Source organism: Physella acuta, unplaced genomic scaffold, assembly GCF_028476545.2.
Source record: "Physella acuta isolate Inbredline_101_S28 unplaced genomic scaffold, ASM2847654v3 ptg001662l, whole genome shotgun sequence".
In the NCBI taxonomy this organism is placed as follows: domain Eukaryota; kingdom Metazoa; phylum Mollusca; class Gastropoda; family Physidae; genus Physella; species Physella acuta.
Genome location: NW_026733175.1, coordinates 124,104 through 143,087, shown reverse-complemented (window position 1 = coordinate 143,087; position 18,984 = coordinate 124,104). Strand labels below are relative to the sequence as shown.

The 18,984-nt window shown below is 35.0% G+C and overlaps 2 protein-coding genes across 3 annotated transcripts; one reads left to right on the top strand and one right to left on the bottom strand.

Annotated features, from left to right (window-relative positions):
* Positions 1-323: 323 nt before the first annotated feature.
* Positions 324-7,469, top strand: LOC131929695 (ceroid-lipofuscinosis neuronal protein 6-like). The gene is made up of 8 exons (XM_059286034.1): positions 324-593; positions 915-1,153; positions 1,306-1,399; positions 2,235-2,333; positions 3,546-3,734; positions 4,826-4,881; positions 5,986-6,108; positions 6,936-7,469. Exons 1-8 carry the CDS (start codon positions 324-326, stop codon positions 7,198-7,200), a joined length of 1,335 nt encoding a protein of 444 aa, XP_059142017.1. The 3' UTR covers positions 7,201-7,469.
* On the bottom strand, positions 7,445-17,907 carry LOC131929687 (asparagine--tRNA ligase, cytoplasmic). Of its 2 annotated transcripts, none has more exons than XM_059286019.1 (18): positions 17,852-17,907; positions 13,802-13,895; positions 13,476-13,555; positions 12,961-13,026; positions 12,775-12,867; positions 12,569-12,658; positions 12,338-12,416; positions 12,037-12,107; positions 11,787-11,873; positions 11,159-11,245; positions 10,727-10,783; positions 10,410-10,565; positions 10,166-10,287; positions 9,818-9,953; positions 9,168-9,281; positions 8,881-9,012; positions 8,496-8,627; positions 7,445-8,274 (listed from the first exon to the last, which is right to left on the bottom strand). In XM_059286019.1, exons 2-18 carry the CDS (start codon positions 13,812-13,814, stop codon positions 8,143-8,145), a joined length of 1,647 nt encoding a protein of 548 aa, XP_059142002.1. In that variant the 5' UTR covers positions 13,815-13,895; positions 17,852-17,907; the 3' UTR covers positions 7,445-8,142. The 2 variants fall into 2 exon arrangements, with proteins under 2 accessions (XP_059142002.1, XP_059142003.1); XM_059286020.1 differs by lacking the exon at positions 17,852-17,907 and adding an exon at positions 17,666-17,714.
* Positions 17,908-18,984: the final 1,077 nt, after the last annotated feature.

The following is an 18,984-nucleotide window of genomic DNA, read 5'->3' as shown; positions in this document are numbered from 1 at the left end:
TTTTTTATTCCACGTGTGGCTATGCGTGAAGTGTGTTAAAATAGCATAACTCCACATGTGTTCAGTCATGCCCCGCTTGGTAGTTTATCTAACGAACCTTTACCCACATTGAAATTGAGGGAGAACGTATCTGTTTTCAGCCTTGTGTTGGTCTATCTTAACGCGATGTTACTTGATGTTTTGTCGACAGAAAGGCTGACAAGATGGACATCAAACAAAGGAAGAAACAAAAACAGACATCGCAACATGAGACACGACCAGTTAACAAAAGGTGGGATACTAGGGGGCTAATGGGGATATTGGTGGGGGGATACAATGGGCAAATGTGGAAGTTTTTTGGTGGGGTACAAGTGTACAAGGAATATTTTTGGTGGGATATTAGACGCAGTACGGACGCTTTTGGTGGGATACAAGTATTATTACAAGATGCAAGTGTTGAGGTTTTTAGCGGGGTACAAGGGGCAAATGTGGAAGTCTTTGGTTGTATGCAAGGGGCTAATGTTGAGAATTTTGGTGGGGTACAAGGGGCAAATAAGGATATTTTTGGTGGGATACAAGGGGCAAATAAGGATATTTTTGGTGGGATACAATGGGCAAATAAGGATATTTTTGGTTAGGTAAAAGGGGCAAATAAGGATATTTTTAGTGGTGTACAAGGGGCAAATAAGGATATTTTTGGTTAGGTAAAAGGGGCAAATAAGGATATTTTTGGTGAGGTAAAAGGGGCAAATAAGGATATTTTTAGTGGTGTACAGGGGGCAAATAAGGATATTTTTGGTGGGATACAAGGGGCAAATAAGGATATTTTTGGTGGGATACAATGGGCAAATAAGGATATTTTTGGTTAGGTAAAAGGGGCAAATAAGGATATTTTTAGTGGTGTACAAGGGGCAAATAAGGATATTTTTGGTTAGGTAAAAGGGGCAAATAAGGATATTTTTGGTGAGGTAAAAGGGGCAAATAAGGATATTTTTAGTGGTGTACAGGGGGCAAATAAGGATATTTTTGGTGGGATACAAGGGGCAAATAAGGATATTTTTGGTGAGGTAAAAGGGGCAAATAAGGATATTTTTGGTGGGATACAAGGGGCTGTTACGGATATTTTTGGTGGGGTACAAGGGGCTAATGGGGATATTTTTGATGGGATAGATAGGTTTTAGCTATCGGGAAAAACCAACCATAGACAAATCACACTTTCTGCAAGAATTCTGGAGACAAATAACAATACTAGGAATAACATTACTTTGTCAGGTCAAGGTATTTGTTTTTAAAACTAGATTCTTCATTATACAATTTTTGTTGAAGAGTTTCAGATGAACCTCAGCCATTTCAGACTGACTTGTGGCTCATCCTGGCTCTGGAAAACTGGATCTTTGATTTCGGTCGGCCTATAGCTGCTGTAAGTATACTTTTGTATGTTTTCTTAGCTGCTGTAAGTATACTTTTGTGTATTTTATTATCTGCCGTAAGTATACTTTTGTATGTTTTGTTAGCTGCTGTAAGTATACTTTTGCGTGTTTTCTGGCCGAAGTAAGTATACTTTTGTGTGTTTTATTATCTGCTGTAAGTATACTTTTGTGTGTTTTATTATCTGCCGTAAGTATACTTTTGTATGTTTTGTTAGCTGCTGTAAGTATACTTTTGTGTGTTTTATGACCGAAGTAATTATACTTTTGTGTGTTTTATTATCTGCCGTAAGTATACTTTTGTATGTTTTGTTAGCTGCTGTAAGTATACTTTTGTGTGTTTTGTTAGCTGCTGTAAGTATACTTGTGTGTGTTTTAGTAGCTGTAATTTATACTTAGGTATGTTTTATTGTCTGCCGTAAGTATACTTTTGTATGTTTTGTTAGCTGCTGTAAGTATACTTTTGTGTGTTTTGTTAGCTGCTGTAAGTATACTTGTGTGTGTTTTAGTTGCTGTAATTTATACTTAGGTATGTTTTATTGTCTGCCGTAAGTATACTTTTGTATGTTTTGTTAGCTGCTGTAGAATAGTTTTGTGTGTTTTAGTAGCTGTAATTTATACTTTGAAATGTTTTATTGTATGTCGTAAGTATACTTTTGTATGTTTTGTTAGCTGCCGTAAGTATAGTTTTGTATGTTTTATTAGCTACTGTAAGTATACTTGTTATAGTTGATTACATGTTGCATGTAGACTTATTGATATATTTATTATATTTGATGAGATGATTAAAGTATGATGTTGAAAAATGTGCACCATTTCCTGTCATAGATGTGGGTGCCGCTAGAGTGGACTCCCCTTGACAAGCCAAGTATCGGCGATTATTTCCACATGCTATACAACGTCATCACGCCATTTTGTCTCCTGAAGGTAAAATCTATGGAAGGTCGTCTGAGTTAATTTTCATCATTTATATTGATTGTCTTTTATTGTCGCTATTTTTCTTTCGAAATAAAAACAGTGGCTTGTAGATTGAGAAGATTAGAAAAAAAATTGTCAGGTTGGTATAATGAGGAATAGTTTAATTTCTGACCAGAGGCGTAACCAGGGGGAGCCGCGGGAGTGATTGCTCCCCTTGACGGCATTCTCTAGACAGCGACACCTTTTTAAAAAATATACACGAATACTAAACTTAAAACTAACTCCGACGGTCAGTAATAAATTACAGAAGTAGCCAAGATTAACGAGTGCTGCTATCAAGAAATAGGCGTCTATACCTCTATCGTGTAACTGAAAGCGCCCATAATAGCGAAAAATTAAAGTTTCTTTATAACATACGGCTATTGAAGCTTGAAAAAATAGACTTTTTAAGACGCTATTGAATCGAATTAGCTTTTATTAAAATCTCCAGCATTGAAGCTATAGAAGTTTTATAATCGACCAAACTGATGTACAATATCTGCTGAAATGCGATGTAGAGGATATCGATACAGCGTGTGAAAGATTTATTTACTCCCCGCAGCTTATTTCTGAACCATGAGCAGTGTTTCTTCCAGACTTTTTTTCTCCGGGGGGGGGGGGGGGGCACTTGAAATTTTCGGGGGGGGGGGGGGGGCGGTAGACTTTCTTCGGGGGGGGGGGGGGGGGGGACACTGTTAAAAGTATATATTTTCTATATAAATTATATAAATTTCATTTCGTTCGGGGGGGGGGGCTGGAAGCAACTCTGACCATGAGTCTATCCTTCATGCAGAGTATCAGCAAAGTGGATATCAAAATGATAACAATATGTTAGCTTTGTCGCAGTTCTTCGTATTGATGCCTGCCTGATCATTGTCCGTCCTTTCCTCTCCCCCCCCCTCTCCCCGCGCCACACACACCTATTTTTTTAATTGTTTAAACAGGACTAGTGGTCAGTGGATGATTAATGGGGGAGGTTGACCTTGGTCTGTGAGCGATTATTGGGGGAGGTTGACCTTTGTCAGTGGATGGTTAATACGGGAGGTTTACTTGGATAACTAATGGTCAAGGTCGGTGGAAAATCAATGGAGTATCTTGTGAGCTGTGACATTCGTGTACATTTCTTTCAGCAAACCAATGGTTTTGTCTTTAGCCTGAACGTCTTTTGTATTGTATCGTCAGCTGATGGAGCGAAGCAAGCGCCAGCTGTCCTCGAACGTGACCTACCTGAGTGTGATCGTGTTCGTGATGGGGGCGAGCATCCACCTGGTGGGAGACTCCGTCAACCATCGTCTGATTCACGTCGGCTACAAGAACCATCTCAGCGTGGCCGACAACCCCATCATGAAGGAACTGCGGCCCAAGGAGTTGGTAGGTCTAAACTAGATTGTAGCTAGCGGTATTAGAATCCATGTAGGACTTACTACGTGCGCCCGCCCGGCTAGCGATCCCTTTGTAATAGAGAGAAATGGCGTCAAGGGGGGGGGGGGGGGGGGGGGGTAAACGCTTGTGGCGTTGTTTGCCATGGGGTGGGTTAAAAAGTGAGACGTCACACAATTATGCATTTTTAAAACGTATTTTAGCAGATACACGTGTATTTGAAGAAAAAAGAAATCAATGTTTTAAAAGGAGAAAATGCGAACTGATGTTAAAGGATGCTAAAAAGTCGTTTTTATAGGTAAGGGGGGGTGACTTTTTGGGACATTAAGTAGGACGACCCTCCCCGAAAGAGAAAAAAAACTTAAACCAGTGTAATTGAAAGTGATTTTTTTTCAAATAGTAGCCAATATCTGAAAGTGTAATTTTCCGTGGGACGACTGTCGTTTTGTGTGTCTGTCGGGGCAGGGGGCTATACCCCCTAACACCCCTCTGCCTACTCCATTGCTCAATGATAAGCAAATACATCCTTTAGAAAGCGCAGCTGAGAAAAACATAACAAACCTCTTTACCCCTCAGTACCCACCTCTTCAACAAACGACAAACAAATGTCTTTACTTACCCTCCCTGTGGTAGGGTGCTTGTTATCATGGCAATTATTGATCTATCGATTCCGCGTACAACTCATTAGAGTTAATACCTCTAATAGGTTTCAACTCGCAGTATTTTTTTGTCCCCGCCTCAACATGAGCATCACATGTCTATTTGCTTACCAGACTCCATATTTGTATTGTGACGTCAGATCAATCAAAACCAACGTACAGATTTCATGGTGTCGTCACTGAATGACGCCTATATTAGCTCGGGGAATTTCGTAATAATTATCAAACACTGTAATTCTGAGCATTTATATGCCTGCTCACACGTCATTAAACAAATATACATTTTCACAAAAGAGAGTGCTCGAATACGAAACTACATACACATAAAGCCCTTCTTCACATACACTTATTACTTTTATTTGACCTTAGACCACATAAAACGTTACATATCTCATTAATTTATATCTTTATTTCTTCCTACAGATAAAATCTTTTGAGTTATTATACAGATACGATGAGGAGATCGGTCATTTGATGTGGTAATTTTTTAAAACTACATTTTTTTTTTCTTATTGGAAGCTGCTTGTAAAACGCCCATTAAGTGGGCCTTTGCTTTCTGTTAAATAATTAATGACAGTCGCTATCTTTGCAGTTTCAATAACAGTTTTTGTTGTTGTGAAAGAGACAAAAAATTTAGTTCGTGACGAAATTGCGTTAAATGTGAAAATGTGAATGTTGTGTAAATCAATAGTTAGTGTCACGTTGAATGACAAGTAACAATGTGTGATAGAATCACGTCAAAAATGTTAAGGCTACGTGATTGTGCCATATCAGACAAGGGAGGTAATGCTAGATTATGGACGTTATGTCGTGTCACAGACATGTGAAGCGATACTGTGTACTATTGTATGAAAGCAAATGTTCCAAGTGTCCACGTGAGTCTTAACACATGTGTTAGCATACCCCAATACATGTGTTAAAGCATGTCACAACACATGTGTTAACGTGTGTCACAACGTTAACGTACCACAACAGGTGTGTTGACGTGTGTCACGACATATGTGTTAACGTGTGTCACAACACGTGTGTTAACGCATGTCACAACACATGTATAAACGTGTCACAACACATAAGTTAACGCATGTCACAACACATGTGTTAAGGCGTGTCACATCACATGTGTAAACGCGGATCACAACTCATGTGTTAATGAGGAAAATAACAAAAAAAACATTGACTACGCCGTGAATAAGTTTTAAAATTCTCTAAGCAACCTGCAAGTTTACAAAGTGTTGACCTAAAGCTACACACCGTTAACGAACGTTGTCAATGATCCATAAAAGTGCTTTGATGAGCACGACACGCATGAGTGGGTCCACTTGTCTGCAGTTGTCTCCCAGTATCAATTATAGATCGCCGACCTTTGGAAATGTCAGATAATGAATCCTGTCAAATCCGCGCACAACATAGCGAATGCCATTTTGTGACTGAAATCGTTATGTTCTGATAAGTGTAAACGCTATCTTTCTCTATAGGTACATTCCATTTTTCCTGTGTTTGTCCCTCTGCAGGTACATTCCATTTTTCCCGTGTTTGTCCCTCTACAGGTACATTCCATTTTTCCTGTGTGTGTCCCTCTACAGGTACATTCCATTTTTCCTGTGTTTGTTCCTGTACTACGTGGGATGTTTCACCCAGTCCCAGATAAAACAACGGATTGGAATCACTTGGTCACTTCTGGCTGTGGTCAGCGCCGCATATTACTGGTGAGCCAACAGCTTTTATTATTTATCTCATATACCTTGATTGTTACAATCTCGAGTCGATTGTGTCCACGGTTATTGCGGTCCAACTGTGAATCACTCTCAGCAACACTGCTCTCCCCTTTGATTTCGTATGTTATTGAAGTACATTCGCCTGGCATTACTGTCAACATATGTTTATCTCGTGCTTCCGATGGATTAATTTAGATAGTAACATGTTTAAAGTGGTAAACATTATTCAATATAAAATCCCCGCCCCTTCCCCCCCCCCCCCCAAGTTGTAAGTTGAGCCACGCTGCTTCCACCCCGCACCCCCCAAACTACCCCCCCTCCCACACAACCCTCGTGTGGTGTTAGGGAAACACCCATCAGACATGGCGGTACCTAGGTAAATACTTTGAGAAAATGGACACACACCAAATCAACAACTCCAATCAAAGGATGGTCACTGATGGAAATCGACCAAAGTCAAGACATGATTACAGGGGACGTACTCGATTGCGCCATGGGCCGAGGGGCAGGCGACTCGGGTGTGCCATAATCAACACGAATCGAAAGTGTAGGGACGGATGTAAATCTAGAATCTACATCAGATTCGAATTGGGTCGTAAAGAAGAAATAGCCAAAAGCAATGTAGGGGAAGTAATCTTGTGTCGATTAGGCTGACACGGCATTAAGATAGACTAATATGTTGAATCGCAGTTTAATTTAAAGTATTTATTATGTTTAGCAATTGTTTCTGATCTGTATTAAATGATGTATATTGTGTCGATTAATTAATTAAAATAAAGTAGCATATTGAACTCATTTTTTGGCTATTTTGTCAACAGGTACCTGGCCACTGAAGGACAAATTTTCCCTTTGTTTCTGCTGACGTATGTTGCCATGTTGTGTTTGTACTTGTTCAATCTATCTAGAGGCTGGTCCTGTGATTTGAATGGCCGCTTCCTTCTTTGGACTTTCACACTGACCACGCTTCTTACAGCAGCGTGGTCATTTTGGCTGTGGAATGACGTCACCTTGAGGAAAAAATATCCCGGGGTTCTATATATCCCAGAACCATGGGCGTACTACACTCTGTACATTGCTTCATAATGTGACTTGACTTGGTAGATTCAAGTTTACAAGTGGTTTATGGTGATTGATTGGATGTGGAATAATTTTTATAACATGCATTGAGTAAGAATCAGTTAAATGTGTTTTATTTAAGTCATCTGTTAAATTTGAGAGCAGTGAGTGGAAAGTGTAATTGTAAAGAGAAAAAGAAAGTTATTTTAAAATGTGAAGTTAATGTATCTGCGGAATGCAAATTTGTTACAAAAGAAAACAGACACTGGGGGACAGGAATTATAATTTTAATGAGCTTAGCAAGCAAAAATTGATATAATAATAAGAACAATAAAACCAACAGACAATTTAAAATGGCTTGAAACTCTAGGACCTACTCCCAACACCAGCTTATACCTTTACCAGAATAAACTTTGAAACTTTCATGGTACAATATTGTTTTTACAAATAATTGTAACATGTCCCAGTTATACTCAAAAACTAGCTACAGCAGATGACAAACTTACAGAGTGAGAACAAATGAATGCAGTCACAAAGGCAATTTTGATCTTGAAATTTTAAAGATGGACACAAATAAACAAAGAAAAAATACCTGGCCACATTGGTTAGTCACATACAACTGTGGTACAAACTATTGGACACAAGGTTAAAACACATCTTGTTTATAATGTGAAATATTGTATACATTATGTGGTATTTATGGATTTTTGTCAAATATTTGAAAAGAATCAACATCAACTTCTGCAAGAAAATAGATGTCTAAGAACAATGTAAGTGATTGGTAGGATTTCCTTAGCAGAAAAATTATGCTTTACTGTGCAGGTAATAATATACCCTGCAACAACTATCTCAACATTTTCTGTATTTTCAATGCAGAAGGAAATATTTCCCCTCTACTAAACCATCCTACCAATAACTTGTAAAGAACAATAAGTACAGGATTTTGTGTTAAAATGGCTGCAGATCCATTTAGGGTTTAGCTCTGCCAACAAACCTAGGGTAGGCACAAACTTCACGGATGTGGTAGCGGTTCAGTATCCAGCACAGAAATCTTTCAACACCAAGTCCATAGCCTCCATGGGGACAGCTGCCATACTTTGTCTGTAAAATATTCAATGAGTATCTCTAATAGCAAGCTTTTACACAATACATTTTGTTTAGTATGCTCAAGATATCACTTAGAGCACTTTCTAATTCATTCTTTCTTCAAACTTATTTTAACTCCTAAAAAACGTGCAAAGATACCAAATAATTACTCAATATACTATCAATCTTATGTACTGTGAGCATGTAATTGTATGTCATTTAAAATGGATATTTACCTGATCAAAATACCAGTAATAAGGACTTGTGTCAATTCCTTCTCTTTTGAAGCCAGCCTCTAGTTCAGCTTGCTTCCATATCCTCATAGATCCACCAACTATTTCTCCAACATTAGGCATCAAAAGATCAACCTGACCACATAAACAAGCAGCAAAAATAAAGAAGACAATAACAAAAGACTTCAGAACAGTATGCATTTTACTGTGCTCTGTTCAAAGATAACCTCAAAGATTTGAACCCATCAACTATTTCACACCACAAGAAAGCCTATCTAATTCCACTACTACAGAACCCCTCTAATATTTCACCACAAGAGAAGAGAACCCCTCTAATGCACAACCACAAGAAAACACAACTACTACTACAGCATCACAAAGAGCTTACAGATTCAGTGAGCCTGTTGTCTTCCTTACACCTGGGCATGTAAAAGGATTTAATCTCAGCAGGGAACCTGCACAGCATGATTGGCTCATTGATGGTATCAGTCATCTTCCTCTCAGGGGCTTCTGGGATGTCCTAGAAAATTTGGTTTAAAAGTTAACAACAATTGAATCAACGAGCTAAACAGTTAAATTATTATACAGTAAATATAATTTCTATAAATTATCCACACTTTTTTAAACCTAGATTATAAGACAAGAGTAAAGAAAATTGATTTTTAAAAAACTCACATCACCAAATTCATAGAATGTGCCATCCTCTTTTGTAACATTGTTGTTTTTTAGCCAGACTATAGCATCAGTGTAATCCATACGTTTGAATGGTTTCTTGGGTTGTTTGAAGTCCTGACAACCAAAGGTTTGACATTTACTTTACAATACAAAGTGATGCTAGACTAAAATTATGTATGAAACTATCTATATATATAATTCTCTTCTTCGAGCCGTTAGAAAACAAGCTGCAAACGCTCTCCCTACCTCCCCACCCCTACATGGTTTTAGTGAGCTGTGTTCACTCTAAATGTTTACAAGCAGAGCCAACGATTTTAAACGTAGGGGGGGGGGGGGGGGAGGAGGGGGGGAGGGAAGGAAGGGGGGGGGGGGTTATGGTCCTTAACGAGCTACTTATAGTGTTTTAAAGAAATATTTTCAGTGTCAGCGTTGGTACTGTCGAATTCACAAATTATGAATTATTGAAAATTAGAAACAACTAAATAGCGGCGTATGTTATGCCGCGGGCCGGCTCGTTATTTTATAATGTATGACAACTTACAGGGTTAAGCTCATACGCTATGTGGCTGTATGGAGACTTTACAATATAAAAGTGATGCTAAACTAAAATTACGTATGAAACTAATATTTCATCACATATGACAACTTACAGGGTTAAGCTCGTACACTATGTGGCCGTATGGAGACTTTAAAACTCTGTCCACAACATCACACACCAAGTCTTCAATTTTGTCTAGTAGTTTATCATATGTGATGAATGGACACTCAGCTTCACAATGAGTGTACCTGTTGTGAAGTTATTAACATCAATTTGAATGGTTGCAAGTTAACTGTATTTAGTTAGCCTTAGTAAATTCATTTCATTAGTGGGACTGTTTTACTGAGGCATTATTACAGTAGAAGGGTAAAATATAGCATATGCTTTTCATTAGTGTGAAAGTTTTACTGATGTATTATTAAAGATGACTAGTGAAATATAAATAAAATGGGTAACTAACTCAGCTAAATGGCGCCTGGTTTTGGATACTTCAGCTCGGTATGACTGGGCCATGCAGAATACGTCACCCATTGCTGGGATTACAGTCTCCAAGTAAAGTTGGGAGCTCTGGGTTAGGTAGGCCTGTGGGAATAATTACAAATTAAAGCTGCTGTAATCAAATATGAACAACCAGAATGAAACATTCTAAATGAAATAGGGATATTTGTATAAAGGAATTGTTAAACTAGCTGAAAAATTCTAACCTCTTCTCCAAAATAGTTTAGCTTAAACAATGTCGATCCACCTTCTACTTGAGTTTGGACTATTGTTGGGGGTGTTAGCTCAAAATAACCTCGATCAAAAAAGTGTTCTCGAAAACAATGAGTTATCACAGATCTCATTTTTAAAACCTTGGCAGTCTGCAAAACAAAAAAATAAAGTTTTTTGGTTGTTGCATACAAAAAATAAAAACCTCTAGAAAAATTAATTAATTGTTATATTATTAATTAAAGTAAGGATTAATAATAATAGACATATTTTAAAATGTAATAATGAGGATGATTAGTAATGCATGACTTACATTTTCACCACGAACCATCATGTGCCTGTTATCTAGCTGCACATCTGGGTGAGCCTCCTGAGAAATGAACAAAATCAAACTTGACAACAATATGAAACTTGACAACAATATGAAACTTGACAACAATATCAAACTTGACAACAATATGAAACTTGACAACAATATCAAACTTGACAACAATATCAAACTTGACAACAATATCAAACTTAACTACATCAAACTTGACAACAATATCAAACTTGACAACAATATCAAACTTAACTACATCAAACTTGACAACAATATCAAACTTGACAACAATATCAAACTTGACAACAATATCAAACTTGGTAACTGTTCACTGGTTTAGACTAAATCACTAAACAAAATAATTTAACAGATCAAGTATCTAATTTAAAAATAAATGAAAGAATGTTAAACAGGTAAATTTACTTCATTGAGCAAGTTGTCAGCACCACCTGGAGGGGATGGTCCTATAAGTTCCCAGTAGTCCACAGTAATCTCATGGTTATCTGGTGCCTGATATTATGAGATAATAAATAGGCTCTCAAGGACAAGTTATATCATGTGGTAGTAAATTATTGTAAACAAATGCTCAAACACAAGCTATTCATTCAAGTCATATATGCGTCTTCTCATTGGCTTCAACACAAGATGACAATGCAATGTTAACTCAGACTTGAACAGTTATGTAAAATATGTTAATTCACACACACACACACAAACACAAATGTGAGCTTAAATTATGTTGTATGTTATTACTGTATCTAGCATCCAAGTTTGGCTAAACTTTTAAGTTACCCTTTCAAACCTGGCAGTGCATGGGGTAGATGAAGTAGATGTCACGTTTTTCTGTGACCTCAGCTTATGAAGGGAATGTGTGGTCAGCACTATTCCCAGCTTCGTTTACTTTCCCTAACATGAGTCAGGTACCCATCAGAGCTGGGTGGATTTGAGGAATCCAAACTTGAGACCTTCAGCCATTTATCTACCTCCAAACAAATTGTTTCTGACATTCCAAATGTAGCTCTAGTCAAAACTGTCTAATGACTTTACTTACACTCTTTCCTTCAGGCAACACTTTAATGACACCATACACAGCAATGGATGCTTCTGTTGCCAATGTAACTGCATCGTACGTCTGGCACTAAAAAAAAAATTCAAGTTGTCGAAATGTGTTAGTTGTATTTTACACAATAATAAAATTTAAAAATTATCATATTGATTAGCTACTGAAATAAAATAGAAGTTAGCTTTAAAGTTAAGCTGAATGAGAATGTAAAAACTTGACTAGTAACATCATCACCTACCAACTGATCAGCCATTACACATTGCAGAAATCCTGTACCATCTCGCAAGATGACAAACATCAAATTTTTTCCTGGTGAAACAAAAGGGAATATTTGAAATGTTTCTTGCATTTTATTACAATAATAAACATGCAGACAAAATACAATTTAAAATATTCATCCTTAGCACTGTTTAGTTACTTATAAAAAGTGATACAAACAAGTCAGATAAAATGCATGTATTGTCCCCAAAAACAACATTAATATATACATACAGGTACTTATGAAACAGCCAACACTTAAGAATTATAAAACAGAATACCTTGTCTTCTCAACCGATGCACCCAGCCAAAAATCTTGACACGTTGATCTCTCGTCTTGATAGCATCACGTAGCTTAATCTGTAAAATAATTATAAATCCAGTTGAATACGTATTATTTCTTAAGCCAAACCAACATAAAAAAATAGTACACAGATAGTGTGACATTGGATTTGCAAACAGTTAGGACTGCTACAGAAAAAACAAAACTTAAGACTGAAAATTTCACTCACCAATTTAGGTTCAGGTAAACTAGGATTGTTTTCAATGGTTATTTTTTTAGCATCTTCTAAATTCTTTTCTCTCCTCTCTGCATCTTTTTGCTATAAAATGTATAATAAGGTATAATTCAAATATTTTCCTTATATTAAAAAAAATAATCTAAAATATGCCTGTTCTAAAAGCCAATGATAATATAATGTAAATATATTACACTTACTGTAGCATCTTCAGTGTCAGCTTTTTTATGCTGTTCTCTTACAAAAATCTTTTGGATCTTTTTCAACTGTGACTTAGCAACAAGTTCATAAACCTATTGTTTCAACAACAAAAAATCAGTAAGACAAAAAAAAAAACATAAAATAAAATAAATGTGATGTATTAGATGAATTAAAATATAACCTACCTCGCCTTCCTTTTTGGAGTCACAATAAATAGTAGGGGATGAATCTTTGCCAGCCAAACGCAAAGCCTGTGATACAAAGCAGAAATGTCATGACCTGGCAATCTTTTTCCTACCACTAGACAAAATTTTACTTTTTAAAAACTTAAGATTAATTCTCAAAATTAACATTATCTTAAAATAACTAAATTAAGTAAGTAGTTATTGGTCGCCTAGGCACTGAAGAAAGCCAGATATTTATGATAAATAATTTTAGTATGTAAGCTTATCAAGATTCTCAATTTCTTTACACAGATTATAAATACAAATCAAAATATGTTGTTTAAATAAACTTCCTATATCAATCACAAGAGTTTTACTTTAAACTTAAACCTACCAGTATTATTTTTTAAGAGAATTAGGGAAAGCATTTTAATTAGTAAAAATTTAATCTTGTTCTGGTTCAAAATTTATAAATTTATCATATTTAAATATTTTAAAATGCATTTAACAAATTTTATATTGTCCAATATACAAACCTGTAAAACTGTTTTTACAGGTTTGTCTTTAGTTCCATCTCCAGAAACATCATTTCCTTTACTTTCTGATGTGTAGATTTCTGTAAAATAGTTTCCAACAAAAATAGTAATATTCTTGGGTCATAATATGAAATTTTAATTTTTCTCAGTACACTTTTTTAAGTATATATCTGAAGGTTATGTAATAATAATACATATATGTATAGCTGTATGCTTTTAAAGGCCTATATTTTACAATTATTTATATACACTAAACAAAGATGAATATTTAAAATTAGAACAATTAGATAGCCATAAGTATATAACAAAATACAATTTTAAGTTACCTTGTGTAGCCATTATGGGTGGGAGTTGTTTAATTCAAAGACAAAACAGCAAACTTGGTAGGAAAGAACAATCTAACAGTCCTACTGTTGTAACCTGTTGAACATATATATTATAATAATTTAATTAGCCTACAATTTTTATCCATTTCTTAAAAGATGAAGAAAAAAAAAAGCAGTATTTAAATATTGAAATATGGCCATTAAAACTAATGGCAAGGCTCAAACAGTGACCAAATTATCTATTATATAAATGAACCAGTAAATAGTGACTCTTCCAAAAAATGTGTTAACTTGTAATATTAGTAGTATAGGCCTACAGCAGTATCACTTTTAGTTTTAATGTCATTTGTGATGGGATTAGGGATATAGTAAGGTGAAGTTTCAAGTTAGCTTTGACTTGATTTTCAGCAAATAGCCTGTCATTCATTAATTTATGTTTCACAATGATTCCATAATTGTGCCATGATAGAGGTAAGTGGAGAGTTGAGTAAACTGTCAATTAAACTCAACTCTGTTAGGCCTAGTCAATGTTTTTTTAGTAGTAGTTTAACTCACTAAACTATTTTGAGATCTAGACTTCTAGATAAGATCTCTAGAATACTCTAGATAGGCCTATTGGGAAATTTTTCCTAATTATCATAGAATGATAAAATGGACCCAGATTAATCCTATAATATACCCCATTGATAAAAATATCAAATTTATCATTCTAGGCCTAATAGTTTTTTTTATATGAATTTTCAAAGTTATGTGTTTAACTTGTTATGTTTCATTGTAACCTGCATTCCAGACGTGTGATTGGCTTTAAACTTGCATACCAATGTTGCTATTAAAGATATAATGATAAAACTTTGCACATTTGTACTCAATGATATAGGCAATAGAAGTCTACAAATAAAATAAAAATTAGAAAAGAGGTAACTAGAAATAATGAAGTCAAATTAAGGGGTGTGGCACTGTTCTATAGTGACTGCCATAAGAGGATTTCCAGAATGCACAGCTAGGTTGCTATTCCATATACCATCATGAAACTTTATATATTAGGACTAGAGCATGTAAAAAATACAATCATGCAAGTAAAATAAACATAGCTAGAGGAAAACTATAAATAGTGAACTTGAATATGGTACAGCGCAATTAGACTATGATGATTAACTACAGGCTAATATGTTGCACTTCTTTGTTGCTACTATAAAAATAAAGATTAAACTTTACATATTGATTCTGGTGTTAGTAATAAGAATGCTAGTATACATATTGTACAGGTAATGTATAGAGTTAGAACTCAAATACAGCACAATATGATCAAGATACTTAACGATTTGCCATAAACATTGGATTTGTGTCCGTGTATAACATGGTAAAAATGTTATTATTAATTTAGAAAATTTTGGTTCTTGTAATGTTTCTGATGAAAAGTGTTGAGGTGTGCTAAAACTCTAAGATTGACATTTCACAGTATTCTTATTTATAAAATGTTTAGTGAAGTTGACGTATACTTTGATAAATTCTTAAATGACATTAATTAAAGTGTTCATGTTTTCTTTCTATTATAGTTGCCTATAACTAAAACTGTAATGCAGTGCAGCTTATAAAATTGGGCATTATTATTTTTAATTTAGGCCCTTTATAGTACTTTATAGATCTAGATACTACAGATAGGCCTGTCAGTATTTACATTAAGGCCTAATAGTTTATATATATATATTATTACACATCTCTAGACCCATTATTGTTTAAGTGTTTTCATTTCCATTTAGATCTAGATCTAGATTCTATTTTTTTTAAAACTGTTTACAATAAATATAGATTTTTTCTACTTGAAAATGCCTTTATAATCTATTTATATGCAATTCGTTAATGCTAGTTTGCTAGATCTAGTTAACCTGGTATTAAGAAGGTTAATAAAAATCTGGCTAATTTAAAATTTTATAATTTATTTAGGCAGCAATTAGGCCTAATTACATTCTTTCCATTTTTAATCTAATAATTTAGATCTACAGTATATTTATTTTAAAGCCCATTTTATTGTAACAGTCCATTTAAAAACAAACAGCTATTAAAAAACATCGTATGCGCATATCTATTAATATCTCGTAACCCGGCCGCCATTATGAAATTACGCACGCTTTCTCGTTCCTACCCCTACGAGTTTTATCGCGCTACTCCTCATTGGCCCGTGCTTAAAAACCCTTCAAATCGACATTTCTATTTATCCAAATGGTTGGCATGCTATTTAAGCCTATTTTCATGCAACTTAAAGGATTATTTATATCTGAAATTTAGTTGTCAATGCGCCAGTTCGGTAGCGTCGGCATTTCGACAAATATTTGCTATTATCGGTGATCGCTTTCGGTATCGGACAATGTAAAACGGGAGCTAATTCATTTATTAGCATGTATAAAAGATGAAATTCAACTCAAATATTCATATCGAATACATTTTATTCTTCGATTCCGATGGCGAGAATTAACATGTTAAAAAATGGCGAATTTCAACAAGTACGATGAAAAAGTCAGGATGTGGTCGTACCGAATCGAAACAGCGGGAGTCGAAATGCCTACTCTAGATCTAAAAAAATCAAGTCAATCTAGAAGAATTCTGACTAGTGACTTGACTTAAATTTAAATACAGATATATCTTCATGATATTGATTATTGACTTACCACATGGATCTAAGTCTATTTTTAATCAAACTCTAGATCTAGAATCTAGTAATACTAACTGGACTAGTAGTAGTTCTAAGTGATAGTAGTATAGGACTAGTTCTAATTCTAGGAGATTTAGTATTTGTACTAGATCTAGATCTATATTACAGTCAATTACAGACTATCACTACACACACAAATACTAAAATACACATCCACTTTACAATTTTGATTTTACTAACTAACAGTCTGTGTAGAATAGTGTAGAATACTACTGTAGACTGTAGATACTAGTTAACCTATCGAACTGTTGTAGTGTTACAACTAAGAACTTCCACTGACTAGTCACTATGACAAATCATGGGTAATCTATCGTTTTGGGTACGTAAAATCGCCCGCGACTAGTAATGTGAAAAACAGGTGACTCCTTACATTTTAATAATTATTTCACATTTTGAGGAGGATTTATGTTTTAAAAATGCAAAAATGTTTCCTTGTTTCATTTATGTACCTGTTTTTAAACAATTGAATTAAAACTTTTCAGTAATAAATGAAGACTAGCGATGTTTCCAACAGATGCAACCATGCTCATTTACTATAGCAGCCATCTTGTAAAAGTTTTATTTTTATAGACTTAAAGCGCAAGATTCAGGCGGAAGTCACTCTATTTTACAAATGGCTGCTGTTTATATAGCAAATCTTGCTTGCAGACACTGCTGTTTAAAGTTAATTTCTGGCCAATATTGATATATTTAGCCATTGATTTAGGTTTATTATCCATTTATCTATAATATTTGACATAAACATATCACAATATAGATTCTACTTCTTTTTACAGCATTGACAATGAGGTAACGTTTTCGTACATTAATAGCCGCGGGCGATTTTACGTACCCAAAACGATAGATTACCAAATCATGTAACAGTCAATCAATAGTAATACTAATAGTACTCAGTTAAAGTACTCCTACTTTATTACTAGATCTAATAATAATTATAATATAACTTAATAGATTAGTAGGCCTACATTTTATTAAACTGAGTTAGTACAGTCACAGTTGAGTGACAGTCACACAGTGTTGTACAGTTCAGTCAGTAGATTCTAGACCCAGTACTGAGTACTGAGTCACTGAGAATATTGAAATAATTTTACTATTTTTTACTAATGTAGGCCTACAACACTGTAACACACTGTACAGGTACACTCAACACTCACATTAATAATATTAACTTTAATGTTTTGTTAGTCTACACAGACACAGTTAATGAGTTATAAATAAAAGCAACAGGAAATCGTTTATATAATCAATATCGATTTCAAGTGAATTGCATCACAATTAAAATACTAGAAGACTATTGTCTGCTGGTTTATAAGCGATGATGAAACCGGTAATACACGTACCTAAGCAGGAATCGATTGCTGGCAAGGGAGGGGAGAGAAAAAGCATGTATTACTGAAACTATAAAAACTGTAAACTGTGTGTGTGATAAAATAATACAATTTCACTTTGAAGAATGACTGTAATTTTAATTAATATTTTGAAAACTCAATAAATTAAATTGGTATTTTTATATTAAAATTGATAAAAGTTAAGTTTATTACAAGTTTTAGAAGATAATAAGGTTGATTGTTTTGAAAAGCTTATGAACACATTTTTAGTCTGATATGCCTCTTAAGAAACAACAATACATTTATCCAAACCGGCAACACATTTTTGCAATAGCCAGAAAAGTTTCCTTAAAATCGAGCAAAACTTGCATTACTGAAAAACACGAGCAATTACTAAAAATAAAATAAAAAATGGTTGTTTTAAATAATTCGTGATTTTTAACAAATTACCCAGACTAGTTCAATAACTAAAATAACATGATAAAACCCTTTGAAAGAAGTGAATTGTGTTAGGCTGAGTGATACTCTTATCTAAAGAACTACTACATGTTTAATGTTGTAATAAACAACTATCTATCATTTCCCATAAAAAGGTGATTCAAGTAATATATATACGAGCTGACCCGCGACGTAGTATACGCCGCCATCTAGTTGTTTTATTTTCTGCTTATTAGCAATTCATAATTTGTTAATTCAACACTACCCCCCCCCCCCCCCCCCCCCCCTCCCGTCCAGTGAAAGCAGCCGTTTACAGACAAAGATCAATCAGAAATTGTTACCTCCCCTTCATTTCAAATCGTTTAATACTAAATTATCTGCCCCTAATAGTCGTCACTAACCCGGCACTACGATTCCGGGTGAACCACAGCTCACCTGACAGGTGGGGATGAGGGTGGTGGCTAAGCTGCGTGGTGTTTTCTATGGTCTCCATGGTGAGAATTATATAGATATATATAATCTGGTGAATCAGGTGGACTTAAACCTGGATTCGAACTAAGACTTTTGGGTTAGCAGTTAAATGTTCTACCATTCAACACTGTTATTAAGTGTTATATATGTGTATAGGCCATGTATGCTAATATAAAAAGTATTTTGTATCATATTTTATGAAGATATCTGGTGTTTTCGGACAACATAGATTGCAT